The 26,732-nt window shown below is 56.7% G+C and overlaps 1 protein-coding gene across 7 annotated transcripts in view; it reads right to left on the reverse strand.

The window, feature by feature from the left end:
• Window positions 1-26,732, reverse strand: part of COBL (cordon-bleu WH2 repeat protein) — a 164,256-nt gene that overhangs the window by 79,330 nt on the left and 58,194 nt on the right. For 4 of the 7 annotated variants that reach the window (XM_066353846.1, XM_066353841.1, XM_066353842.1 and 1 more), the window contains exons 2-7: window positions 21,478-21,681; window positions 13,736-13,946; window positions 10,880-11,108; window positions 8,208-8,252; window positions 4,681-4,778; window positions 1,596-1,670 (exon numbers count right to left, since the gene is read on the reverse strand). In XM_066353846.1, coding sequence (XP_066209943.1) covers window positions 1,596-1,670; window positions 4,681-4,778; window positions 8,208-8,252; window positions 10,880-11,108; window positions 13,736-13,946; window positions 21,478-21,681 — 862 coding nt within the window. The remainder of the gene's footprint in view (window positions 1-1,595; window positions 1,671-4,680; window positions 4,779-8,207; window positions 8,253-10,879; window positions 11,109-13,735; window positions 13,947-21,477; window positions 21,682-26,732) is intronic. The other 3 variants (XM_066353847.1, XM_066353843.1, XM_066353844.1) reach the window with 1 other exon arrangement.

Raw genomic sequence — 26,732 nt, forward strand, 5'->3', positions numbered from 1 at the left:
GATAGGAGGAGACTCATTATTTGATAAGGACTTGAGGAAGGATTGCTTTTCTTACAGCCCCCAGGAGGTAGGGACTCTAGTGGGACTGAGCAACAAATCCCCTTACCAGTCAACTGGCTTCCACACCTGGGCTATTGACAGATTCGAAAAGAACCTAATTGTGTTCTTATATAACCTTAGTAAAAAGAAAAATTAAAAAAAGATAGTGCAAAATGACTTCCGGTGGTCGTCGATGGCGGTGGGACTTTTGGCAAGAGCACAGTGTGACTTACTCGGGAAGGAGGTCTAAGGAGCAGTTTCGGGCGCTACATTTTTTGTTACACTGTTTCCTAGGGGTTTACAGCCCTCACAAAGGATAGGGTCCCAGAATTCATGGGAGAGCTATTCTAGTTTTATCAATAACACATATCCAGGAATGGAACTAGGGAATAAATGAAAAAAAAAAAAAAACCCACAAATTTACCTCTCATCTTATTAAAAGATGTCTTTTCATAAAAAAAAAAAAAGTTTATTTTTCATGCTGAACCATGATATAGCACCACCATATCTATAGTTCGTCTCGGTGATGGCCGTAAGAACTCGACCGAGAGCAGGACTTTCCCACTCAAAAGCTTTCTGGTCATGGGATATTTCCAGTCGAATTTAGAAAGACACATGGCATTTTATATCCCACTTCACCCCAAGTTTTGATGAGAGAATTTCAGGCGTAAAAGTATACTGAGTCAAGCATGACGTGGGGGCGCTGTTGTGGAAGAGTTCGGTTTTGCAGTCTTGTAAAAGTGACCGAAAGAATCAAACTTTTATGAGCTACATTGAAAAGCTCCATGCCCAGAAGATGCTATCCACCCATTATTGTCTTTCACGGATTTAAAATGATGAAAGTTTCTATATGCCAACTTTGCAGCGTGAGGGTTCAGGGCATTTTATAAAACTCTCTCAGGGTGTATTTCCCAAATCTCAGCTGCTCTTCATAATCAATGGAAGAGGCCCTGGCTGGTTGGCTCAGCGGTAGAGCGTTGGCCTAGCGTGTGGAAATCCCAGGTTCGGTTCCTGGCCAGGGCACACAGGAGAAGCACTCATCTGCTTCTCCACTCTTCCCCCTCTCCTTTCTATCTCTCTCTTCTCCTCCTACAGCCAAGGCTCCACTGGAGCAAAGTAGGCCCGGGCGCTGAGGATGGCACCATGGGGCCTCTGCCTCAGGGGCTAGAATGGCTCTGGTTGCAACAGAGCGACGCCCCAGATGGGCAGAGCATTGCCCCCTGGAGGGCGTGCCAGGTGGATCCCAGTCGGGCACATGCGGGAGTCTGTCTGACTGCCTCCCCGCTTCTCACTTCAGAAAAATACACACACACACACACACACACACACACAAACAAACAAACAAAAATACCCATAATCAACGGAAGTAATCCCAGAGGGTCCCGCTGGCCACACGGGCTGATGGGGGGAAGCAGAAATGAACGAATTCCTCACCTTCCAAACGTAGCCTGGGCAACCAAACAGGAAGCCAAGCGCCACCCGGTGTTGGCCATCTGGACACAGGACCTGTCACCTCCCTTTCTGGAGAGCCTTGCAAAGCAGCGCCCGGTACTCACGTTCAAGCCCCGGCCCGTCGCCGACTTCAAGGTGTCCTCGTCGCTGTCCGCCCCCGTCAGCCCGCGTGGCTCCACCTGGAACACAAGCACAGCCCTCGTCACCCCCAGGAGAAAGCAGGTGCCAACAGCACACCCTCCCCGGCGGGCAGGCACGCGTGTGCCACGTCAGCCTGGCCACGTCTCGGGGGCGGCGGTGGGACCTGCGCTGAGGAGCTGGAGTCCAGGCCGCGTCCCTGGGCCCTGCACGGACCCGAGAGGCCGGAGCCCCACCGCGCGCAGCGGCGACCGCCCCGTTTTCCTCTCCTGCGAGCAGTGGGGTCTGTCTCGCCTGGACAGTAGCAACACTACCGTCGCCGCGCGCCCGGGCTGGTGGCGCTGGCTCAGAAAACCGTCACGGGGGGTGGGGTGGGGGGGCTGAGTCCTGCGGGAGGGCCGGGACGTTGAACGCTGAGCTCAGCCTTGCGCTCAGCAGTGACCGGGTGTCCACAGGGACACCGGCCAAACAGCTCACGTCCTAACGAGTGAGACACGAACCGTGACGGTGTCGCCCGTCACTGTGGAAGAGAACTCTCCTCAGGAGGGCGTGCTGACCCACGACCCACAACCCACAGCATCGCTGCTCAACAGGAGACCACGACGGCAGGGTCCCCCCTGACCTCCCGCGCGAGAGTCTCGGGGACACGACCCAAGCACACGGCTGCCTTAAGGGGCTTCTTAAGTACTCTTGAGAACGACTGAGTTAGGAGAATAAAGTCAGCGTGTGATTGACACCAGACAGGGTATGTGCCATCCTCTACATCCCTCAAAATGGTATCTCCCTTTAAGTACACTCTCTGTGGAGATGTTACACGCCCACGCAAATCTGCACACGTAGGCATCTATGTTTTCCTTTAAGAAGATACATGAGGCCCTGGCCGGTTGGCTCAGTGGTAGAGCGTCGGCCTGGCGTGCAGAGGTCCCGGGTTCGATTCCCGGCCAGGGCACACAGAAGAAGCGCCCATCTGCTTCTCCACCCCTCCCCCTCTCCTTCCTCTCTGTCTCTCTCTTCCCCTCCCGCAGCCAAGGCTGCATTGGAGCAAAGATGGCCCGGGCGCTGGGGATGGCTCCTTGACCTCTGCCCCAGGCGCTGGAGTGGCTCTGGCTGCAACAAAGTGACGCCCCGGAGGGGCAGAGCGTCGCCCCCTGGTGGGCGTGCCGGGAGGTCGGGCGCATGCGGGAGTCTGTCTGACTGTCTCTCCCCGTTTCCAGCTTCAGAAAAATACAAAAAAAAAAACCCAAACAAACAAAAAAACCCCATGATTTACTCCAAACCCTCATCTTCTGAATGAAGAAAAACTGAGGCCGGACGTTGCCCAGGACCGTGTGGTGTGGGTGAGGGGTATGTGAGGGGCTCTGGACAGACGGGCAAGTGCGGCTCTGGTGTTTGCTGGCACTACGGTTAGCACAGGGCTGGGCAGGCTGGTGCCACCCCCTGGAAGAAAGATGGGGTGACCTGACCTCTCCCACCATACAGAGTCCCATAAAGTGGGGTGACCTGACCTCTCCCACCATACAGAGTCCCATAAAGGTGAGTGAGATCGCACCCGCTCAGCATCTCGAACCACAAACATGGGGAGAAGAAGGAATGAAGAATTGCACCCCCAAAACAGCAGCCACTAACCCACTAAGGAGGAGATAACACAGAATGAACGGGGGGGGGGGAGGCGAGGGGTCTGAGGAAGGAGAAATACTCCCAGGGCCCCGGAAAGAGGAAGAGAAAAGCCCAGACCGGAGGAGAAGCCCCAGCGACCACAGACAGGCTCTGTCGTCCGCGGCACCTGCAGACGGTGCATCCTTTCCTGGGGTCCCCCGCCAGCGGCCAGAAGCCGAGCCGGACGGTCTCCGCTCCCCCCCCCCCCCCGCGCTAGGCTCTCCCCTCACACGGAGTCATCGAAAGCGCTTCTGATTTTTCGCCAGCTTTGTGGAGCCGTTTCTGACACGTTGGTTCATTCGTGAGGACGTGGGCTGTGGGGTCATTCGTGAGGACGTGGGCTGTGGGGTCAGACCTCAGCTGTGACAGGTCCCCACCCCCAGCCCCTCCATCCCCAGCCGCTCTGCTGAGCTGCAGCCGCCAGGCACTGTCCTGGCACCAGGAGGGGCGGGGCTCGAGGCTCCCAGTCCGCTGCTGAAGAGAACCCCATCGCCCAGGCACTGCTTTGGGGTTCGTGGGTGGCAGTACCCCATCGCCCAGGCACGGCTTTGGGGTTCGTGGGTGGCAGTACCCCGTCGCCCAGGCACGGCTTTGGGGTTCGTGGGTGGCAGCACCCCATCGCCCAGGCACGGCTTTGGGGTTCGTGGGTGGCAGTACCCCGTCGCCCAGGCACGGCTTTGGGGTTCGTGGGTGGCAGTACCCCGTCGCCCAGGCACGGCTTTGGGGTTCGTGGGTGGCAGTACCCCGTCGCCCAGGCACGGCTTTGGGGTTCGTGGGTGGCAGTACCCCGTCGCCCAGGCACGGCTTTGGGGTTCGTGGGTGGCAGCACCCCGTCGCCCAGGCACGGCTTTGGGGTTCGTGGGTGGCAGTACCCCGTCGCCCAGGCACGGCTTTGGGGTTCGTGGGTGGCAGTACCCCATCGCCCAGGCACGGCTTTGGGGTTCATGTGTGGCAGTACCCCATCGCCCAGGCACTGCTTTGGGGTTCGTGGGTGGCAGTACCCCGTCGCCCAGGCATGGCTTTGGGGTTCGTGGGTGGCAGTACCCCATCGCCCAGGCACGGCTTTGGGGTTCGTGGGTGGCAGTACCCCATCGCCCAGGCACGGCTTTGGGGTTCGTGGGTGGCAGTACCCCATCGCCCAGGCACGGCTTTGGGGTTCGTGGGTGGCAGTACCCCGTCGCCCAGGCACGGCTTTGGGGTTCGTGGGTGGCAGTAGGCATCGGTCCCCATCGTGCATAATTCTGCACACGGACGTGGACAAGCCCCCCTTGACCGGAAGGAAGCCCTGCTCTGAAACGTGCCTAGAAACTTCCGACAAGGCTAACGGGTGCTGATGCCTCAGGGACCGGCTCTCCTTCCCCGGACGCAGAATCCCACCCGCAGGCCGCCCCTTACCTTGCTGTTGCTTCTCTTGTTGACTTTGAAAAACCCCAGGAACTTTTTCTTCTCCTTCTCTGCCTCCTCGCTGCCGAGGGATGCTTTCCTCAGGGTGTCTGGGGGGAGGGAGAGGAGGAGGGGGGGAGAAAGGACCCAGTTATTTCTCAGTGTGAAGAGCTAGTACGCGCTTCGTGTTAAACATCTCCGACACACACACTCTCTTCTCTTAAAGCCTTATTTGGGGTCTTACCAGGGAGAACAAGAGTCAGCTATCCCTTTCCGAGCCTTCGGAGCCCCCGCGAAGCTGGGGTCCCTCTCAGGAGGCCCCTGCAGTGGGCACAGCGCCGTGGTTCTCGGGCGTGGTGACGGTCCCCGATTTTCTCCCCTAGGCCCTAGCCAGAATGTGTCCCTTTCTTGGTGACCGTCTATGGGGTCCATTTCTTTCCCTTCTATTCTTTTTTATTCTTGTGCTCTAAATCCTCAAGATTCTCCCTTCTTCATCCAGAATTTTATTTGTTATTTTATCAAGGACTGTTTTATTATTTGTGTGTGTGTGGATGGGGGGGGCGTTCTTCCTTGTTCATCCATTTATTTTTCAAGGACAGCTGACATCCAGCACTGTTCTGGGTCGGCATCCCGTGCACAGAATAGCGCCCAGCCCACCATGCACCTGACAGAGTGACTTGATTCCCCCCGGTGTTTCCAGGGCCCGCCAGGCCCCGTGCGTCGTGATCACACTACTATTGGCTCTACTCCTCAGGCCGGAAGGCACCGGGTTTTGGAGTGGGCTAGGATGGGACCCTGGCGGGTCGGGCAGGTGACAGCGGAGCCGAGAGCTCTGGTTCTCAGAACGAGGAGGGACCGGCAGGATCAGCAGCACTGGGGTCTGGGGGCCCAGTCCTGACCCTTGAGGTGGAGACTCTGGGTGTGGGCCCAGCACCCTGCACTCAGTAACCGCCACCCCCTTCGTGAGTTTGCTTAAGGGGCGAGGGAACACGTCCACTTGGGGACCGGGGAGCAGAGGGTTAGAGCACCGAGGTGTGGGCCTGCTCAAGGCAGACTCCAGCCCTGAGCCTCAGTCTCCCCACCTGCAGCCCGGGGTGAGTCCGACACTGCCCGCACACCGCTGCTGCCCGACCGCTGACCGCCGCGGCTCCCTGGGCTCGCCGACCCTCCAAAGGCCACTGCAGGCCTCTGCCGTCTGCCCACCCAGCTGTTCTCCCCCGAGGCACATGGGTACGGCAAGAGGAGGGAAGTTGTGGTGTCCACGAAGGACAGACACCATGACTTCCCTGTACCCCTCCCTGCGCACTGGGGCGGCCAGACGGTCAGGCCCCCGGTGGAAAGGGCTCGTCTGGGCTGTGCAGGGTCTGCTGTCAAACCTCAGGTCACTCGCTCGTGCGCTGACCAGGACCGGGGTATGCCCACCAGAGAACAGACACAGGTCCCCGCGTTAGTCACTCAGGCACCGTCCCCCCAACAGAGCACAGCCAAACACCACATGCACGAAACGGTTCTGCACACGGCCAAGGCGCGGGGCCGAGCCACAAGCGCCAGGGCGCTCGGTCAGGGCGGGAAGTTCCAGCCGAGCCCGTGGGCAGCCGCCCACCACACGCGTCTACACCCGCAGGCGGGCAGCCGCAGCCGCGAGGCGTGCGCTCACGTGCATACGCTTGTGCACGCGGACTTCACGGCTCAGCACATCACAGTCCTCATCAGGCACCGAGCCACGAAGGTCAAACATGCCTCACTGCAGGACGCACTGCGTCCACCACCGTCAGCGTGAGTGTCCTCACTGCAGGACGCACTGCGTCCACCACCGTCAGCGTGAGTGTCCTCACTGCAGGACGCACTGCGTCCACCACCGTCAGCGTGAGTGTCCTCACTGCAGGACGCACTGCGTCCACCACCGTCAGCGTGAGTGTCCTCACTGCAGGACGCACTGCGTCCACCACCGTCAGCGTGAGTGTCCTCACTGCAGGACGCACTGCGTCCACCACCGTCAGCGTGAGTGTCCTCACTGCAGGACACACTGAGTCCACCACCGTCAGCGTGAGTGTCCTCACTGCAGGACGCACTGCGTCCACCACCGTCAGCGTGAGTGTCCTCACTGCAGGACGCACTGAGTCCACCACCGTCAGCGTGAGTGTCCTCACTGCAGGACGCACTGCGTCCACCACCGTCAGCGTGAGTGTCCTCACTGCAGGACGCACTGCGTCCACCACCGTCAGCGTGAGTGTCCTCACTGCAGGACGCACTGCGTCCACCACCGTCAGCGTGAGTGTCCTCACTGCAGGACACACTGCGTCCACCACCGTCAGCGTGAGTGTGTGCAGCGTACCTGGCCTGCGTCCAGCCTGACAGCACGTGACGTGGACACGGGCAATGCGTGATACCACCGTGCCCGACGGGTGAACACAGGAGAGAGCAAGCTCGCCGCACACAGGCTAGGACACCACCCATGTAAACAAGAGGGCTTGGAAAACTGCCACACCCTTGAGTGTCCCTTGGGTGTCCCTCTCAGAACAGCGGCCGGGGCGGCCACCCCCACCGCAGGACGACCACGCGGTCTGGTGCCAGACCACCGCCCAGTGGCCTTGCAGTCATCCTCATATTTTTTTCTTTTAGAAATAAAACCTAGTGTTAAACACTTTAACAAACAGCAGGAGGGATTTCTGTAGAATGTACAGGCTCACTGGGGTTTCAATGAACTTCTTGTTCATTGTGTGTGTGCGGTCTGCAAGGTTCATCCAAGTCCCAGGACCTGTGCGTGTGTACATGTCTCTGTGTACATTGTGCACAGAGGCAAATGTGTGTGCGTGTGTATGTGCGCGTGTGTACATGTCTCCGTGTACACTGTGCACAGAGGCAAATGTGTGTGCGTGTGTGTGCGCGCATGTGTGTACATGTCTCTGTGTACATTGTGCACAGAGGCAAATGTGTGTGCGTGTGTATGTGCGCGTGTGTGTACATGTGTACAACTTGTAAGAAACTGGTGTCAGAACACATGCAAAATCTGGACTAATCCTTTTCATACTCGTCTATGACAGCCACAGTTCAATGTCACAAACCACACGGCCCTCAATTCTGCAGCAGGCAAGGATGGATGTCAAGGCCAGGCAAGCACAGGTTAGTACGGGTTAGTACAGGTTAGTACAGGTAAATACAGGTTAGTACTGGTTAGTACGGGTAAGTACAGGTTAGTACGGGTAAGAAGAAAACGCCTTTACTGCACAGACGGCTTTAATGCTGCCCTGGAATTCTTCGTAAAGGCCCAATTTTTTTTACAACATCCTCCTTTATTTCTTACCAATCAGAACCACGCAGCAAATCCTCCCACAGAGGGCATTCTTTTTCTTAGCCAACCAGGGAGTCAAAAACCAAGCCACAACCTCGTTTTATCCAGAAAGCCTCGCCCAGAGGTGCCGCCAGCCACACCGGCACCCCCCCCCCACCAGGTCCCACGGCCCCTCCGTGAAGCGCCCGGGCCCAGAGCCATGCAAAGCGCAGCCCGGCGGGGTGGGAGCAGCCCCGGCCCCCCATACCTCGGCAGCTCAGGGCGGGCTCCGACTGAGTTTTGGTCAGGAGAACTGGAAAAGGCAGGCAGGGAGAGAGTGAGGGCCAGCCGGGCCTGGACACGCCCTCAGCCCCGGGCGGGGCCGCCGGTCCCTGCAGGAGGAGGCCCAGTGCACAGGGGTCCGTGCTCCTGGCCCGGAGCCCCTGGCCCGCAGCGGCCCGGCTGCAAAGCCGCGCTGGAGAAGCAGGTGGCAGCAAAGCGCTCTGCTTCCGCGGCCGCCGGCCAGGGACTCCGAGGAGGAAGGTGGCCGCCTGGCCCTCACCAACTGGGCAGCTTCCCAGCCGGCTGGGGGGAGGGGATGGAACCGGAGAGGGGCCGCTGAGCAGAGGGCTCCCCGTGGAGGGCCTCCGGAACGGGCTCTTTTCTTCCGAAATACCTGACCGTCAGCGGGATGGGATGGAGGCAGGGACGGCAATCAGACATGTCACAGCCAGCACGGCCCAGGGCACAGCCTGGCCCAGGTGAAAGGGACACCGTGGCCACTGGACTGGAGCAGCCCCCTCCCCCCAAGCTAGGTGTTACTCCTTCACTCTTGGGGGAGGCCACTGGGGTCCGAGGGTCCCTCGGGGGTGCCCAGGGCAGTGGAGAGGGGGACGCAGGGACATGGCAGAGCCACTTCCTCGACCGCAGACGGGGTGACGATCCGAGCAGCCAGGTGGCTGCTCCCGCGTGTCCTCCCATGTGGGGGTCAACGCGGAGGCGCCGGACTGGGGGACGTGTCCCAGGTGAACGCTCGTCCCCCTGCTCCGGACGCCGCGGGCTCGCCGGGCTCCGCTCCTGACTGTCCCCCAGGGAACAGGGGGTGCTGCCTCCCCCTCTCGGGATCTACCCGATGATGCCCTCAGTCCCAGACCCTTGTCCCAATGACTGCCCTCAGTCCCAGACCCTTGTCCCGATGACTGCCCTCAGTCCCAGACCCTTGTCCCGATGATGCCCTCAGTCCCAGACCCTTGTCTGCGGAGGGCTCTCTCTCTCACACACGTCAGAGTGGGACAGTTTTCCTTGTCTCCATCCGGCCCAAGGAGAGCTCTGTTTACAAAGATTTGCAGAAACCCGATTTAAATTGGGCGGATCGAACCAGACAGACACACCTGCTGTGTATCAAAGGCTCGTGGGGCCGACGCTGAGAACCATCTCGTCTGATTTAGAAAGTGACCGGTTCCAACACCAGACACACCGCTCTCCAATGTCAGGGCACTTTTTATGAAGAAAGAAATAGTCCCTGTATCTTAAGACTCCATTGAGCTAAAACCCTATTTTGAATGTCATATGAGATGGGGGTTCCACAGCCTGCCGGGGGGAGGTGTGTGGGCGGGGGGAGAGAGGAGGAGGTGTTTCCACGATGCTCACTGCTTCCACAAAACATTTCAGAATTAAAAATCAAAATTTTTTATGGCAAGCATTTTTTTTTTTTTTTTTTTGTATTTTTTCTGAAGCTGGAAACGGGGAGAGACAGTCAGACAGACTCCCGCATGCGCCCGACCGGGATCCACCCGGCACGCCCACCAGGGGGCGATGCTCTGCCCCTCCGGGGCATCACTCTGCGGCAACCAGAGCCATTCTAGCGCCTGGGGCAGAAGCCAAGGAGCCATCCCCAGTGCCCGGGCCATCTTTGCTCCAATGGAGCCTTGGCTGCGGGAGGGGAAGAGAGAGACAGAGAGGAAGGAGGGGGGTGGAGAAGCAAATGGGCGCCTCTCCTGTGTGCCCTGGCTGGGAATTGAACCCGGGTCCCCCGCACGCCAGGCCGACGCTTTACCGCTGAGCCAACCGGCCAGGGCCGCAAGCATTTTTTTTTTTTTTTAAAGCTGCAGAAAAACACATAAAAAGCTTGAATATGTTCAATATTTGTGGAGTAAATAAAAAAAGTAGCAGGTATCGAGGGAGGCTTATTAAAATAGACACATCGATGAAGTCCCCGTCAATGATTCTGAGGTCAAGGAGTATTAGAGATTTGGGGGAGGGGTCATTCTGACCGCTGTTGAAACAGCCCTTTAGATCAATCAGCCTCTGTCATGACGCTGGTCTGTCCAGCTGCCACGCTTCTCCGTGGCACTAACTGGGACCTCGAGCCACATGGCACATCCACACGCGGACTAAGATGTCCCCAGCACACGGACGGCCACCAAGCCTCATGAGTTGTCCTGATGGAATGAACGGTGGTTGTGGCCGTTTTCGGGGACAGGTCAACGTGTCTTTGTCGCCGGCTGTGATTCGGAGCCATGTCTGGGACTCGGGAGCCCTTAGAGGTCACTCACGAGGAGACCCACCAGGACACGGGTACCGTGTGGGTTCCGGTTCGTTAGTTCCTTCAGGGTGGAGGCTCCGGTCTTCTCCCTCACGCCTCCCACACCCCGTCCCCCAATCTCACAGCTCTCAGGAGAAAGGTAGCAGGTGGGCGGGTGCAGGACCGGGGGGTGGGGTGGGGGCGGGGAGGACACGCAAGAGGCAGAACTACCACCGGAGGACGGAAGCAAGTCCGGCTTGTTTTCCTGCCCACTCCCGCCCCGGTGTGGACAGCACCCTAAGTCACGTGCCCGTCTCCCCGGTGCTGCAGGGCGTCGGTCTGAGGGCTCCGGGCTGGCAGCCTGCGACCTGTGACCCTGCGACCTGTGCCCCCCCCCCCCCGCGGAGGGGACTCACCTCGCTTGTTGTCCCAGGCGTACAGCTCCTTGATCCCCAGCTCGCTGAGGGACTTGGACAGCTCCAGCTCCTCCCCGGCCACGTTGTCCCTGAGGAGCACCACGTGCTCAGGGCTGACGTCGCACTTCGCGCAGATGACGGGGAGGATGCTGTGCAGGGGGACCTCGGGGCTCACGCGCACGACCGCCTTCTGTGTCCGCAGGTAGTTCACCACCAGCCGCACGGATTTCTGCGGGGGACACAGCGGACCAGAGGACCCTGTGAGCGCATCCGCCCGCCACGGCTCCACGCTCTCTGTTTATTATACCGGGATGGCGTGGAGCGAGGTTTCTGAGTGGCTCTCGGTCTTTCGTCCACAAATGCAGTGGGTCGTGGGGAAGATGGCATTCAGCACAGTGACCTAGAGACGCCTGGAATAGTCACTGCACCTGACACACTCGCTCACCGGTGGACAGACAGCTAACCGTGCGGGGGGAACGGGCGTCGGGGAGGGTTCTGCACCTAGAGTCCGACACCCGCAGGGTCTTACGAGGGTTCCCACCGCACTGACACACGAAGCACCTGCACACACCTTCGCAAGGACACTAGTTTGGAAGTTAGGGTGAATGATTCATTGTAAAGAAAAAGAAATACACCCCTCACTACACAAGACATCAACTTTTGATGAAGAACCCAAAATAGCCGCACGAGTATATACATATTTACAGGGATAGAGCGCGTGTGTGCAGAGAAGTCTGTGGACACACGTATTTATATGTGCCCCACAATACACACGCCTGTATTTTGAGCTAGAACAACATTGTCGTGTGTTTTAAACATCGGATCTAGAAAAACCAGAAAGGACAGCGATCAATATGACCAGAGCTGATTCTAAAGGTGGACAGATAACGTGGCCCAGCAGAAACATTTCATCGGCCAAAGTTTCGTGCCGTCCACTCCTATTTGGCCTTCATTGGTCACCTCCCTGGGGCTAAGACCCTAAGAGTAAACACAGTGGATTTTTTGTTTTTTACAGAGACAGAGAGAGAGAGAGAGGGACAGACAGGGACATACAGACAGGTATAGAGAGAGATGAGAAGCATCAATCATTAGTTTTTCATTGCGACACCTTAGTGGTTCATTGATTGCTTTCTCATATGTGCCTTGACCTGTGGGCCTTCAGCAGACCAAGGAACCCCTTGCTCGAGCCAGTGACCTTGGGCTCAAGCTGGTGAGCCTTGCTCAAGCTGGCAACCTCGGGGTCTCAAACCTGGGTCCTACGCATCCCAGTCTGATGCTCTATCCACTGCGCCACTGCCTGGTCAGGCAAACACAGTGGATTTTATAGAAGCACTGAGACCGACCTCGGACGCTGGTCCAGTCTGAGTGCTGGGTTCTGTGAATTTCAGGAAGAACGACGGGGTGCATGGTCCCTTTTCCGTGTTTCTGGAATCGGAACACGTACAACCCAGGGCTCACCTGCCCTTGGAGTTTGCTTCCGGGGGGCTGAGAAGTTAAGAGAAGCCACAGGGTAGAACCAGGGTTTCCCTGCCTCGAACATAGTTTTTTACTGGAAGAATTAGGGAAAACTTTTTTTTTTTTACCACACAGTATAGAGGGCATCAATTAAAGTTTATTCACCAGCCAGACCTAGAAATTCAGCTGGAGATGGACTGTCTTGGCTAAACTGCCATTTTTTAAAAGCAGGACGATTTTGTATCTGTTCCAAGAATCTACAGGAATGAAACTTATAAGTGGAGCTGGGGCACCACACATAGCAAAGCCTTATTTTAAATGCACGGTATCAGCTAGAGCCAGTTTTAATCGATAATTAAAAGCCTGAAGTAAGTCTATGCAGATGATAAGATATTCTCTAATTGCAGTGAGTAAATATTTCTAACATCAACTCCCTCCCCCCCCCCCAAAAAAAATCCTAGCTCCCCACCCCTAGTCTCTAAGAAAATGTTCAAATCTACATTCCACCTGCTTCCTGGGGCAGGAAGACCTCCAGGAGCTAGAACCTCTACAACTAGTCCAGTCAGACCGCCACTGTGCTTGTTTACATTTAAATGGACTAAAAGGTCAGACGTTCTGGTCACGCTAGCGGCCCCGCACATGCTCAGTCGCTACGTGTGACGCACGGTGATCCCATTGCAGACTGCACAGTTATAGAGCATTTCCCCCCCTTTGCTGGAAGCTTGAATGGCTATCTCTGCTCTGGACGAATTCCTAAAATGTCCAAAGGAACGACGTCACAACGATGAACATTTTTTTTTTTTTTTTGTATTTTTCTGAAGCTGGAAACTGGGAGAGATAGTCAGACAGACTCCCGTATGCGCCCGACCGGGATCCACCCGGCACGCCCACCAGGGGGCGACGCTCTGCCCATCCGGGGCGTGGCTCTGTTGCGACCAGAGCCACTCTAGCGCCTGAGGCAGAGGCCACAGAGCCATCCCCAGCGCTCGGGCCATCTTTGCTCCAATGGAGCCTTGGCTGCGGGAGGGGAAGAGAGAGACAGAGAGGAAGGAGAGGGGGAGGGGTGGAGAAGCAGATGGGCGCTTCTCCTGTGTGCCCTGGCCGGGAATCGAACCCGGGACTTCTGCACGCCAGGCCAACTCTCTACCACTGAGCCAACTGGCCAGGGCCCGATGAATATTTTTAAATTCTGGAAACTTCCGTCTTCTAAAATAAACTCAGATGAAGGCCTTGCTTTGCCCAGCTTGGAAACAGCGACTCCCCAAATCCTCCCAGCCCCCGCCAAGCACAGCCGTCAGCGTGTGGCACTGAGATAACAGGGGCTCATCCCTCAGCACCCCCACCACCGCCAGGTGTCTGCGTGGGCCCTGGCATCACGGAGGGGGTCCCCGTCCTACTGACCTCAGGCATCTTGGGTGGGCTAGGCTTCCCCTTCTCTTCGGGAACTTTCTCCTTCAGAAATATAGTGTGCACGTTCAGGGTCCCAACTAAAGTATTTGGCTTAAAACTCAAAGGTTGTTGGGTTTCCGAAGACCAGATCTCCAGGGCGTGGTGGGATGGATTCAGGTGGTTCTGAAGGCAAAGTTCAACCAGGAGATCCATCATCGCATGGCTGCAAAAGGGAGACAAGGCGTGGTCAGTGGGGTGGGGGTGGGGGTAGGGGGGTCTGCATTCTCCCTTCCCTCTAGGACAGAAGGAAGGGACCGGTGGGTCAACAAGCAGCCCACTCATAAACTCTTGAGGGAGGGGGGAGGGTTGTATAGCAATATCTTAACATTCTCACTACTGGTAACAATGTTACCAAAATAAACCAGGAGCCCAAAACCCTGAAGCTGGGAAAATAGATACAATTCTAGTCAACTCCACTGTTGTGTTGTTGACTTGAAACCTGTAAAGGTCAGTTCACATGAGCAATGTGACAGAACGTCCTCCTCGCTTAATCCCACCCTTTCGAGTGATAGGACAGATAACAAAACCCATTCTTCCAAAAGCTAACTGGACATAAGCAGGAGTGAAGTTCCCGCGGCATCTCGTCAACGTTACAAGGAAACGGTGCTGAACAGAACACTCTTGTAGACCTGCTGTCCTTAAGGGGCACAAGACCTTCAATTCTCAGCGACGCGTGTATCTTAGAAACCACAGATGTTCACTTGAAGGAGATGGCAACTTTCTCTTTTGGCGAAAGAAAGTATCACTTTATCAAGACAGGGCCAGGCACGTTGTAAGTTTGATGCAAGAGTTTGCGAAATCAATGAATTAATTTGCTCCTGTCTTTTCTGCCTTCTTTCTCTCTCTGTTCCCCGAAGGTCTGCTACGTGCTCAGAAAGAAGAGTTGGTATTTATTTTTCGGCATGTGTGTTGTGTCTATTTTTAAATTTTAAAAGTGAGTAGAGTTTTTCTACTTCCTTCTTTACAACAACAACAAAAAAGTTACTTTCCAACTGTGTGTAGACTTCAGAATGTTTTTGCAGGAGCCAGTGGTTTCAAAAAGAAGAAAACTGTTTTTTTTTTCCTTTTCTTTTCTTATGTGGTTCTTTTTCAAATCCTGACAGAGAGCTAGACAGAGCCAGGCACAGCCTGTGCCCACATTGCACTGCCCCCCAAATGCAGGGGGCACTCTGGGGCCAGGGGACAGTGATTGGGCTGTTTGGGGACCACACAGCGGGGACATGGACTCAGAGAGGCCACTGCAGCTGGGGCGGCTGAGTGACCGTTCTTCTCCAGGGAGGGTGCCCTGTCTGAGTCACAAAGCCTCCTCGGTCAGGCCGCTGAGGACCTCTCTGGAGCAGCTGACACTAATCGCCCCCATGGCCCTCAGGCCAACAGGATCCCAGGGTGGGGTCCCCGGGGTCGGGGACCGTGTGCCATCCAGGCCCCTGACACAGCAGAGCCAGGGCCACCGCCTGCAGTGGGCGTTCTCCAACGCTAACCTGCAACCCGAAATTCCGGGCGAGTTCTAGCACAGACTGTGGGCCCCACCCCGAGTTTCTGACTCCCCGTCCGGGCTGGGACTTGGCGTCTCTAACCAGCTCCTTGGTGACACAGCCACCGCGGCACTGGAAGCCCTCAGGAAAGGAACTTTGAGAGCGTGTCCCTCCGGTGGATAAGGGGACCCCCCCCTGTGCAAACTTCACAAACTACACGAAGGTCACGACTTCTGGATGTGAGGTTAAAGTACGTAAACAGTACGTAAACACACAAGTTTGCACGCGCCGTCACACCTTACACTGGCTGAACGTGGCCTAGTTTCCTGGGCGGGACAGAAGCCAGCAGGTGGCCCCGAGCCCTGGGTAAGGCAAACGGGTGTAACAGAGTCACAGCAAGACCGGGGAGAAAGTCCCGTCCGGTGGCGTCATGTGTCACCAGAGAGATGCCAGACAGCAGGATGAGAGAGCGCTTCCCGAGCTGGTCAGGACCCCCACGGGTCCCGCACAGTTAGTGGCTCATGCGGGCAGAGGGGGAGGAAGGACGGAGAATGGACAGGGGACGGAAGGAGCCTCGTGGGCCAGAGGCGTGTGAGAGGCTGGGTCACCCCCAGAAGCCGGCCTGGCAGCACGGATCGGCCCGCCTCTCTCTCTCTCTCTCTCTCTCTCACACACACACACACACGGGTCATTTTGCAAATTCCATCATTTATTCTGCTTGCTGGGATGACCTGTTCCCAGGGCGTCATAAACGTGAGGCGTTCAGGATGTATTTTCCTTCGTGAATAAATAATCCCCCCCACCCCCCGCTTTTTTAGCTTATCGAGATCCCACAAAGTGAGACCTGCCCTCTGTATGAGCACAGGGGCGCTGTCTGTGAACGAGGAGACGTGAGTCTAGCAGAGAACACCCCCCCACCTTTGGGACAGGGAAGCAGGTCAGTTTATGATCTACGGGGTTTCCCAGCAAGAAAGGTTCTTAGGGAGAAAACACAGGCAATTGTCACAGTCTGCCCATCACAACGATGTATTTTTTTTTTTTTTTTAGCTTCTCCTGCATTTGGCCCCGACGAAGCTTCAATGAGGCAGAAACATCTTAGGGAGGTTTGTCACTGCAGGGGGTGAGGTGGGACCCGTGGGACCCACCGCGTGGGACTGGCTGACGAGAAAGGGTGTTTGGTGAGGCTCCCCTGCAGCTGATGTGACCAGTGTGGGCTCCACGTCCCGGGAATTTTCTCTGAGAGGAATTTCGGGGCAGTGGAATTACTCTGCTTGGCACTGTAACGGTGGACACAGGTCACAGGTCCCTACGCATTTTTACAAACCCACAGACTGCACCACACTGAGTGACCTCTGATGTTCATCGTCCGCAACGCGCCCCACTCGGGCAGAGACACTGACATTGGGGAGGCTGTGTGTGCAGGGGCAGGGGTGTAGGGGAGACCCCTGAACGTTCCTCTCAACATTGCTACGAACCAGAAACCACTCTAAAAAAATAATAAAGTCTTATAAAACGTATTCTTCAAGAGAAAGTGTAGGTCACTCCAAGCCAAGCCTGACCCTCAGCCTGTGGTCTGGAGAGAGGCCTTTCTCTCTGGAGGGCACCCTGGCACCGTCACTAGCCTCTCCCACTCGGCCTGCGTGGCTCGCTGAGCCCTGGAGGACAGCAACCTGTCCAGCCCTGCAGCCCTGTGCCCGCAGGGGGTCAGGGTCCCGGCCACGGATCTCCCCCCCCCCCGGTGCTGCAGGCGACCTCACGGCTGCTCCGCCCACACGAGACCTCACCAACGCCCGAGTGGGCAGGTGGACAGTCCACAGACGGGGCTGAGGGTCCCTCTGAGCCTCCCTTCCCTTCACAGTGGAACCGGCGGGCTCTGTCCAGAAAGGGAGGTGGGGGCCCGCGGCCCGTGCTTGGAGAGCCCTGTGCCATTCCACAGCGCCCGGGCCTCAGAACCCGGGCTGGTCACCAGCCGGTCCGTCCACTGTAGAGGGGCCTCTTCCCGCACAGGCTCAGACACAGGGCTGGATGTGGAGGGACAGTGTTGCTGCACAGGACAGGCTGGCCCTTGCCCACCTCGGGCCCCTGGTGGTGTGGGCCAAGGTAGATGTGTCTAATCCACCCCAGCAGAATGACATCGGAACGACACAGCCCTGACCCTCACGTGATTGGCAGGGTCTGTGCAGCTCCTTCTGGCTGAGGGCGAAGGCCGTTCACAGATCTCCTCTCTCCTTGGTCCCAGTTAGAGCGGTGGGATCCGTGGCCTCCTCCCGGGGCCCGCGGGCTGTGCGCTGTTAGCCCCGTTCCTAACAGAGGCCGCGGCACGGCCCCTGAGAATGGCCCGCAACACCGGCTCCTAATCTCTGCAAGAACCTGCCGGAACTTCCATCTGTGCTTCTAAACCCAAAAGGAGCTTAAATATAATATATATATAGGCCCTGGCCGGTTGGCTCAGCGGTAGAGCGTCAGCCTGGCGTGTGGGGGACCCGGGTTCGATTCCCAGCCAGGGCACACAGGAGAAGCGCCCATTTGCTTCTCCATCCCCCCCTCCTCCCTCTCTGTCTCTCTCTTCCCCTCCCGCAGCCAAGGCTCCATTGGAGCAAAGATGGCCCGGGCGCTGGGTATGGCTCCTTGGCCTCTGCCCCAGGCACTAGAGTGGCTCTGGTCGCGGCAGAGCGACGCCCCGGAGGGGCAGAGCATCGCCCCCTGGTGGGCAGAGCATCGCCCCTGGTGGGCGTGCCGGGTGGATCCCGGTCGGGCGCATGCGGGAGTCTGTCTGTCTCTCCCCGTTTCTAGCTTCAGAAAAATACAAAAAAAAAAAAAAAAAAATCACTTAAAAAAAAATATATATATATCCCTGTGACATGCAGGACCAGACTCCCATTACTATCGTGTTTTCTCCACGAGACGCTTCATGTCAGGACACGACACGACACAGCAAGGGGGCTGACCCCAGACTACACGCCTGACGTGCTCACCCAGCGAGACTCCTCGGGTCCCGTGAAACAGGAGCCCGCACGCACCCACGTCGACAAACATAGTAGATCTATTTTCAGCCAGGGTCAGGAGCTGGCCTTGGGCCCGCACTTGTCTTATTAAAGAGGATGACATACAGAAACCCTCCCCAGACCACGGAGCTGCTGAATGAGCAATCGTTGCGACACAGGGTGACCCGGGGAAGGGAGCCCACGGGCCGCGGCCGGCGCTGACTCACCCGTCCGCCGGGAAACCTTGGAGAAGGGGAACGGAGTTTACTACTTAGAAATCGGGAATCTATTTTAATACTCAATCCCCACGGTCTCCTAGCTAGGCTGCCAGAGGACGGGGTGGCCGTCCCTACACTGTGAGGTAGGGGGGAAAAAAAAAATAAAGGTTATTATCACTGAAAGGAGGTGTCCGGTTCAACATCATTTTCCAAAATCTTATTATTTTTTTTTTTTTTGCTTTTCGGGCAAGTGTTTTGTTTTGTTTTGTTTTTTGTTCTGTCTCCCTCCATGTGCTTCTACACTGGACCTGGAGTGTCCCAGCCGGAAGACATGCCCCAAGGCCATGTAAGTGGTGTAAACGCAACAGGATTTATACAGTTCCTTTCTGTTTGTTCACCATACACTAATAAAGTAGATTCTTTAAAAATGGAACTAGAAATTGGTCCAAAGATGTAAGAACCGTGAGTAAAATACACTTACACATAAACTCGTGTGCATCTATTAAAGGCGTTTGAACCTACAATACGATTGGCACGCTTCTCAAGTCAAAGTGAAGAGACACCGGCCCGTAGAACAAGGACCCCTCTGCGGAACAGAGAAACACAGCAGCTCTGGCCACCAGAACCCCTCCTGTGTGGACGCTGGGGGCTGTCCTTGCTACCAGGCCGCCCGCCGGCACCTCCCGTGTGGGCCCAATGTGGCCCTCACTTCTGGGACCCGAGCCCCTTCCCCTGGGCCAGTGGCATCAGGAGGGGGGGTCCCCTGAGGAGCAGAGCCTGATCCTCGCCGGCAACGCTGTTTGGAACGCAGTGGTGGACGTCAACGAAGTGAAGATGCTGCCCCCACCACTCAACAGCCCCAATGCCAGGCAGACCCCAAAGCTAGAGCAATACTCTTAAAGCTTTTGTCCATATAGCCCACAAAGGAATTTTTTTTCCTTTCTTTTTCTTTTATTTCTTTGTATTTTTCTGAAGTGAGAAGTGGGGGGCAGCAGACAGACTCCTGCATGCGCCCGAATGGGATCCACCAGGCACGCCCACCAGGGCGTGATGCTCTGCCCATCTGGGACATTGCTCCATTGTAGCCAGAGCCATTCTAGCACCTGAGGCAGAGGCCATGGAACTATCCTCAGTGCCCAGGCCAACTTTGCTCCAATGGAGCCTTGGCTGTGGGAGGGGAAGAGAGAGACAGAGAAGAAGGAGAGGGGCAGGGGTGGAGAAGCAGATGGGTGCTTCTCCTGTGTGCCTTGACCAGGAATCGAACCAGGGACTTCCACACACCGGGCTGATGTTGTTACTGATAACTTGATGTTAAAACTTTTTCTCAGAGTCACAGGAAACAGAAGTTTAAATTTAAATGTTGATCCAGTTTTTATGGTAGCAAGCAGAATAGAGTGACCACTTATGAACACTTTCAAAGGGAAAAATATGCTCACATACGTCTGAGGTAGGAAGTAGTCTTCCTAGAAGAACAAGAAATGCTATAAAGTGTTTAAATCTGAAAATGTGGTTCGGGTCTTTTAAAAATGGGTAACAGTGGCAGTCACATGACTCTGGGTGTGATCTTGGTCATGTGACCTTGGCCACAGACTCACGTTCCCAAGGCCGGTTAGATCTAAGGATATGGGTTGGGAGATCGATTCCCTTCAATTTAAAATCTGTGGATCAGATTTTATTTCTGAATTAAACTTGAATGTGGAGACTGCACTGCCGGGTGTATGTGCACCTCTCCGGGCCAGCAGAGGAGCGGACATGGGGACAGTTCATTTAGGAGGTTGGCCCCGGCGGCCCAACTTCAGCCACCCAAGGACGAGGGACAGGCGGGTGGCCGGTCACCTGCCAGGAGTGGGATAGAGGCCCGTGCCCCGTGTCTGTGCCACTGAACTAGCTGGCCAGGGCCACAAAATAATTTTAAAATGCTGATGAACCCCTTTGCCCATTAAATCGTCACCTAGAATTTTCATTATGAAACTTCCACTTCAAATTTCATTGTAAATTTTCACCATGAAGTGCAGGTAGAATCTCAAAACTGATATTTAAAAATAAAACCGGTGCGTCACCGTATTCAGAGTATTCATGAGACTAAAAACACCCAGAGTCATGTGACTGCCACCGTTACCCATTTTTAAAAGACCCGAACCACATTTTCAGATTTAAACACTTTATAGCATTTCTTGTTCTTCTAGGAAGACTACTTCCTACCTCAGACGTATGTGAGCATATTTTTCCCTTTGAAAGTGTTCATAAGTGGTCACTCTATTCTGCTTGCTACCATAAAAACTGGATCAACATTTAAATTTAAACTTCTGTTTCCTGTGACTCTGAGAAAAAGTTTTAACATCAAGTTATCAGTAACAACAGTAGCGGTAACACCAAAGTGGTCAAACAACATAATTATCTGTTTTGGTAAACAGCACACACAAAACTTAGGAATTCTATTGGTAATAAAACTCAACACTGTGATTAAAGGAGGCTGTGTCTTCTGTGGGAAAAGAAGTGCTTGTGGCCTTGACCATGTGACCGTGACCATGTGACCTTGACCATGTGACCTTCCCACCGGTGCATGTGATCTTGGTCATGTGACCTTGGCCACAGACTCACGTTCCCAAGGCCGGTTAGATCTAAGGATATGGGTTGGGAGATCGATTCCCTTCAATTTAAAATCTGTGGGTCAGATTTTATTTCTGAATTAAACTTGAATGTGGAGACTGGGCTGCCGGGTGTATGTGCACCTCTCCGGGCCAGCAGAGGAGCGGACATGGGGACAGTTCATTTAGGAGGTTGGCCCCGGCGGCCCAACTTCAGCCACCCAAGGACGAGGGACAGGCGGGTGGCTGGTCACCTGCCAGGAGTGGGATAGAGGCCCGTGCCCCCCGTCTGTGCCCAGCCGTCACCGAAGTGCGCTGTGCTGTCTCTCTCTCTGTGATGGAGGTAAGCGGGCCGGGCACCGTCCGGCCAGGGGAGACATTTCCGGCCGTGCTGTGCCCAGGGTGAGGGTCTGCAGCCCAGGCCCCTACCTGCCGTTGACCACGCTCCTCTTCTCCAGCCCACTGGGCAGCACCACGGTGAGGTCCACCGCCCCGTCCTCCAGGTCCTCCTTGACGGGCAGCAGGTTCTGCGGGCGGACGGGGGACGCGCCGCGGTGGGGGCTCTGTCCCCTCTGCACGCCCGGGGGGGCCGGCTTCCCGGGGGGAGGGGGCGCGCGAGCCTTCATCTTCCTCCTGGAATGACAATGCGGAGACTGAGTGAGTGACGCGGCGTCTCCAGCTCCGGACCTCACGACGCCACCGCCCTGCGTCCCCAGCGGCTCCCGGGCGCTGCCCTCCTCCTCCGCGCCTACGAGCCGTCAGAGTGGCAGGGCCTTTATTTAAAATCACTCTCTGGGCACTTTTTAAGGGCATCAAGTTATCAGTCACAACAGGAGCACAAAACTGAGCAAACGACAGAATGACGATGCCGTTGGGTACAAATCAGACGCAAAACTAGGACGTCTGTCGGCAAGAAAACCACAGAGACTCTGAGGAGAGGAGACCTTGCCAACCTTCAACGGCGCCCCTTGTGGGAAGGTGAGCCGGCACCGACCTCGACCCGAACGCGCCCACGGGAAACGGACAATTAAGGAAAACACACAGAGGAAGCACTTTTGAAAGCAAACGTTCCTGCAAAGAAAGAGCCTCAAGACGCGCTCACCACCGGGGTCCCCTTTGTGACAGGTCCATTTGGACAGCACACCGCCCCACCAGCAGGGGGTCCCCATGCCCCAGGCTGAACGCAGCCCCAGCTCCAGGGATCCACGGGATGGGGGGGGGGGTGCCGGAGTGACATCGGGACAAACTGAACGAGCCGGGAAGTCCGTCAGTCCCCTCCCCCACCCCACCCCACCCCCACCGCCGACACCGGCCACTGTGGGCACAGGCGGCCGACTGTGAGACCAGCGTGGCGGTCTTAACGCACAGCCCTGCCCTGTCCTCTGTCACCTGATGGCTGGCAGGACTCTGAATTCTCAGTTCACTGTGTGTCAATTTCTAACACCTGACAATGAGTCACCCATTCTGATGAACACTTGAAGACATTCTTGCCTCCTTGAGACTATTCAGGGCAGGCACTGACCTTAGTCTGTACAGGTATTTTATTCTACATAGAAGCATGCATATGTATGTGTGTGTATAATACATACATATATATGTATGTATGTATGTATGTATGTGTGTGTGTGTATATAATATTTATATACAGGAACCTATTTTAGATATCAGGGCCCATGCTAATAATCACTGCAGGAAGTTCACCACCTCACTTGGTCCTCCAAGTTTACGCAGCTGAGAAAACTGAGTGTCCGAGAGAGTCAGAGCTCCGTGATGGCGTGCGAAGCCCGGCTAGGGAGCAAGACGAAGAGCACCTGACCCCACCTCCTCGCCCACCTCCTGCCTGACTCTGGTTAGACCACCCACAGAGAGGGAGTGTGGCCCTCCACAGGTCTAAGTTCTCCCACAGGGCAAACCTTCTCGGGGGCATGGGACAGGCGCGTCCCATTTTTAGGAATTTATCTTAAAGGAAGAAGCCCCCTCTCATGTGTGCACCGACCGTGTGAGGTTCGGAAGTGCTCTGCACCTCGTTTTTAACTGCAAACAAAATATTCTAACCACTAGTGGGTAAGAGTCAATTTCGATAAATCGTGGAACTGTAAAGCAATGCTATATAATACTTTAAAAGTATGTAAGTTGATGTGCCCAAATCCTCAACACGAATTTGTCAGAAAACAAAGCTTCAAAGTATTTGTTTCGCTAAAGTCCGTTCTTAAGAGCGGTATGCATTATAGCAGCAGACTATAAAACAGTCCAGAAAGACAGCAAAACATCAGCAATCGCGGGCGGTCTCCAGGTGATGGACAGTGTCACCCTGGTTTTGTGTCTCCACCTCTGTGCCCTTCCCAGCGGTCCTATAATATCACTTGTACGTGTACTCCTTGCCAAAGAAAAGAGATAATTTAAAAACGGGGAGAGAACAGCAAATGGGATTCACCGGAAACCACGGACTCCCGCGGTCCACGTCCCCTGGTGAACCCGAGACTTAGAAGTGACTCTCGGGACCCAACCTCGGCTGTGATACATAGATATACGTGAATTCTCTCTCTCTGTTTTTTCCTCGTGAGAAGCCTTACACCTGGATCATAGTTTGCGAAGGTGCCATGCTTCATTCTTATTCACGACATCCTCTTTCCTTTCCGTCTGTAGAAAGAAGCACAGGAGCCGTCCGCGGACGGGCCACCAGTCTGGGGGGTTGACAATGAGTAACGCGTGGACCCTTCACAACAACCCCGAGCAAGGCCAGCCTCGCTCCTGTCTGATGGATCAGGAGGCTGGGAAGTCCTGTCTGCGGGCTCTGACGTCTGAGCTGACCTCGACCCACACGACGGGGTCCCGGGGCCTGAGCTTTTCGCCGCGGTAGCGCTCCGCCTCTGAGGAAGAAGGGACGTCCCTGTCCCCACCGTCCACACCTGGTTGAGCTGGGACAGAGAGGAGGAGGCCGTGTGAACTTCCCCAGTCCGCCCCAGGGAGGCTGGTCCTGAGCAGCCCCCGGGACATCCTCGCTAGCTCCCAGACCTGCTCCAGAAAGGAGGCGTTTATCTGACCACTTCTAGGAAACGGGTGACTCCCCAGTGAAAACTGTTTATTTCCGGATGGCCACAGGGCCGGCCCGAGCCCCTGAAGGACAGAGCTGCCCGGAAGTGGCGGCCAACGTCCCTGCTCACACACCCAGCGCAGAGGCGGGAACAAAAGGGGGTGACGAGAGGTTTCCACGCCCCCCCAAATGAGCCCCCTGAGAGAGGTTCCCATCACCCTGCCCCCTACGTCCACGTCGGCACTGCCCAGCCCGCAGTGCCCACGCCGGTACCAGCGCGGTCCCTGCCCACAGCCCAGCCGCCCGGCCGCCCCTGCACTGACCCTGTGCTCCACGGTGCCTGCTGGCGGCCCACACGCTGCCCGCCTCCCTGCTGACTCTGCACGCAGCCCCCTGAGGGCGCCCTGCACCTGCAGAGCCGCGCCTGGTGGGCCGTGCAGCCCCGCCCGGGTCGGTGTGTGCACGCGTGTGCGTGCCCACGCATCATGTGCCAAAAATCACTGAACATTTCCCACGAACAAAATAAGTTTCTGGCTCTTTCCGAAAGAAAAATGGAACATAGTAGCATGAGATGGTCTGATACAGCCCTGACCGCCTTCCCAGCGCTGCTGTGCAGGCGGCTGCTTTCCTGATCATCGGTGAGGGTGCCGTGCCCGCGGGTGCCCCTGAGACTGAGCAGCGTGTGGGCGGGGGTCCCCAGCAGGCAGCAGAGGGGGTGACGGCTGGAGGGGAAGCTCACAGCCCGGGCAGGAGGCTCGGCGTCAGTCACTGTGCACGCGGCACCCACCCCACCCCCGGCTCCCTGCAGGTTCCAGAGCTGGGGGCGCCCTGCAGAAGCGACTGCTTAGAAAACAACCTGTATGAAAACATCCCTGGCAACCAAAGGTCATCATCTAGTCGAGTTACGAGTGGTCTGAAACACCCCGTGTTTCCTGTCTACGCTCCAGGGCCATGTTGGTTAGTTCCCACGGCGGCCGCCTGGCGTGCGGACAGCGGGGTCTCTTCTGAGAGCTCTTCCCGGGGCCGCAGGCTGCTGGGGCCGTCCTCTGAGGCAGAGGCTCCAGGCCACCAACAGCAGGCGGTGCTGGACAGGACACCACCTGGGCTCGGTGGCTGCAAACCCCTGGGCGTCTGCATGACAACCTCGCCCCACAGGGGACAGCCGGGCCCAGCAAGGCCTGCAGGATGCGAAGGAACAGCCCGCACACCCGGCCTCCTCCCCAGCCCGGTCCAAACGGGACCCGGCCTGGTGTCCCTCCAACAGCCTCTCACGGTCCAAACGCAGTGGGCACCAAGGTCAACGTGCAGGCTGCTGCAGCGCCGAGTGACAGGCTGGGTGATTCATGCCCATTTACGTGCTGGCTTCCTGGCAGGCAGTGGGGTAAACAGCATGTGCTCAAAGGGCACTCCAGAGGGGCAGGCACGGCCCCTGGCTGTGGACCCACCCGGGGAGCCAGCTCTAGCTGGACGGGGCTGTGTATGCTGCGGAAGGAAGGAAGGAAGAGAGGGAGGGAGGGAAGGAGGGAGGGAGGGAGAAAGGAAGGGAGGGAGGAAGGAAAGGAGGGAGGGAGGAAAGGAAAGGAAAGAAAAGAGGGAGGGAGGGAGGGAGGGAGGGAGGGAGGGAGGGAGGAAGGAAGGAAGGAAGGAAGGAAGGAAGGAAGGAAGGAAGGAAGGAAAGGAAAGGAGGGAGGGAGGAAAGGAAAGGAAAGGAAAGGAGGGAGGAAGGGAGGGAGGGAGGGAGGGAGGGAGGGAGGAAGGAAGGAAGGAAGGAAGGAAGGGAGAAAGGAAAGGAGGGAGGGAGGAAGAAAGGAAAGGAAAGGAGGGAGGGAGGGAGGAAGGAAGGGAGGGAGAAAGGAAAGGAGGGAGGGAGGAAAGGAAAGGAAAGGAAAGGAAAGGAGAGAGGGTGGGAGGAAGGAAGGAAGGAAGGAAGGAAGGAAGGAGGAAGGAAGGAAGGAAAGGGTCCTCTTCTCAGGTGCTTCCTCCTGAAAGGTTTCTGAACACAGGAGCCAGCGTGCTTGCACCGTCCTCACAACAGCCTCGTGTGATAGGTCTGCCTCTGTTTCGCAGGTAGGATGATGGAGGACCTCACACGCCCAGCTGGAGAGGCCAGAGCAGCAGCCGTGGGCCCTCCACGCTGCCACCCCAGCCACGGTGGACCCCTGACCCCCTCTCCTTGAATATTTCCTGCAAACAGGGACCTGTCGGCGGCCGCCACGATGATGGGATCGGCCAGGAAGCGCCCCCCCCCCCTGCAGGTTCTGGCACTGGGTCACCGAGATGCGTGGTCTGTGGTGATGAGGGCCCAGGCAAGCCTCGTGTCTGAGTGGACGCAGAGCTCCCCGAGAACGCCGGTCAGCGCTCAAGACTGCTCGTCGCTCACACGAGTCACAGGGCAGGAAAGAGGAGGGTGGGGTCGCGGGGAGACGCAGGGACGTGTCCAGGGCTGGTCAGGGAGGTGGCTGAGTTGGGGGCAGTCTCCAGGGTTCTCAATGCCTTTAGGGTCAGGGGCTGCGCATAACCCCTCCAGGGGGACGCACCCAGGACCTCCGCACGCCCACGATTTCTGCAAACTGCTGGCAGTGACGGGGGGTCCTGGTGAGAGTCCCCCTAATACCTCCCCTTTGGAGTCAGGCACTTCCCAACATCAGGA

Source organism: Saccopteryx leptura, chromosome 12 (assembly GCF_036850995.1).
Source record: "Saccopteryx leptura isolate mSacLep1 chromosome 12, mSacLep1_pri_phased_curated, whole genome shotgun sequence".
In the NCBI taxonomy this organism is placed as follows: Eukaryota; Metazoa; Chordata; class Mammalia; order Chiroptera; family Emballonuridae; genus Saccopteryx; species Saccopteryx leptura.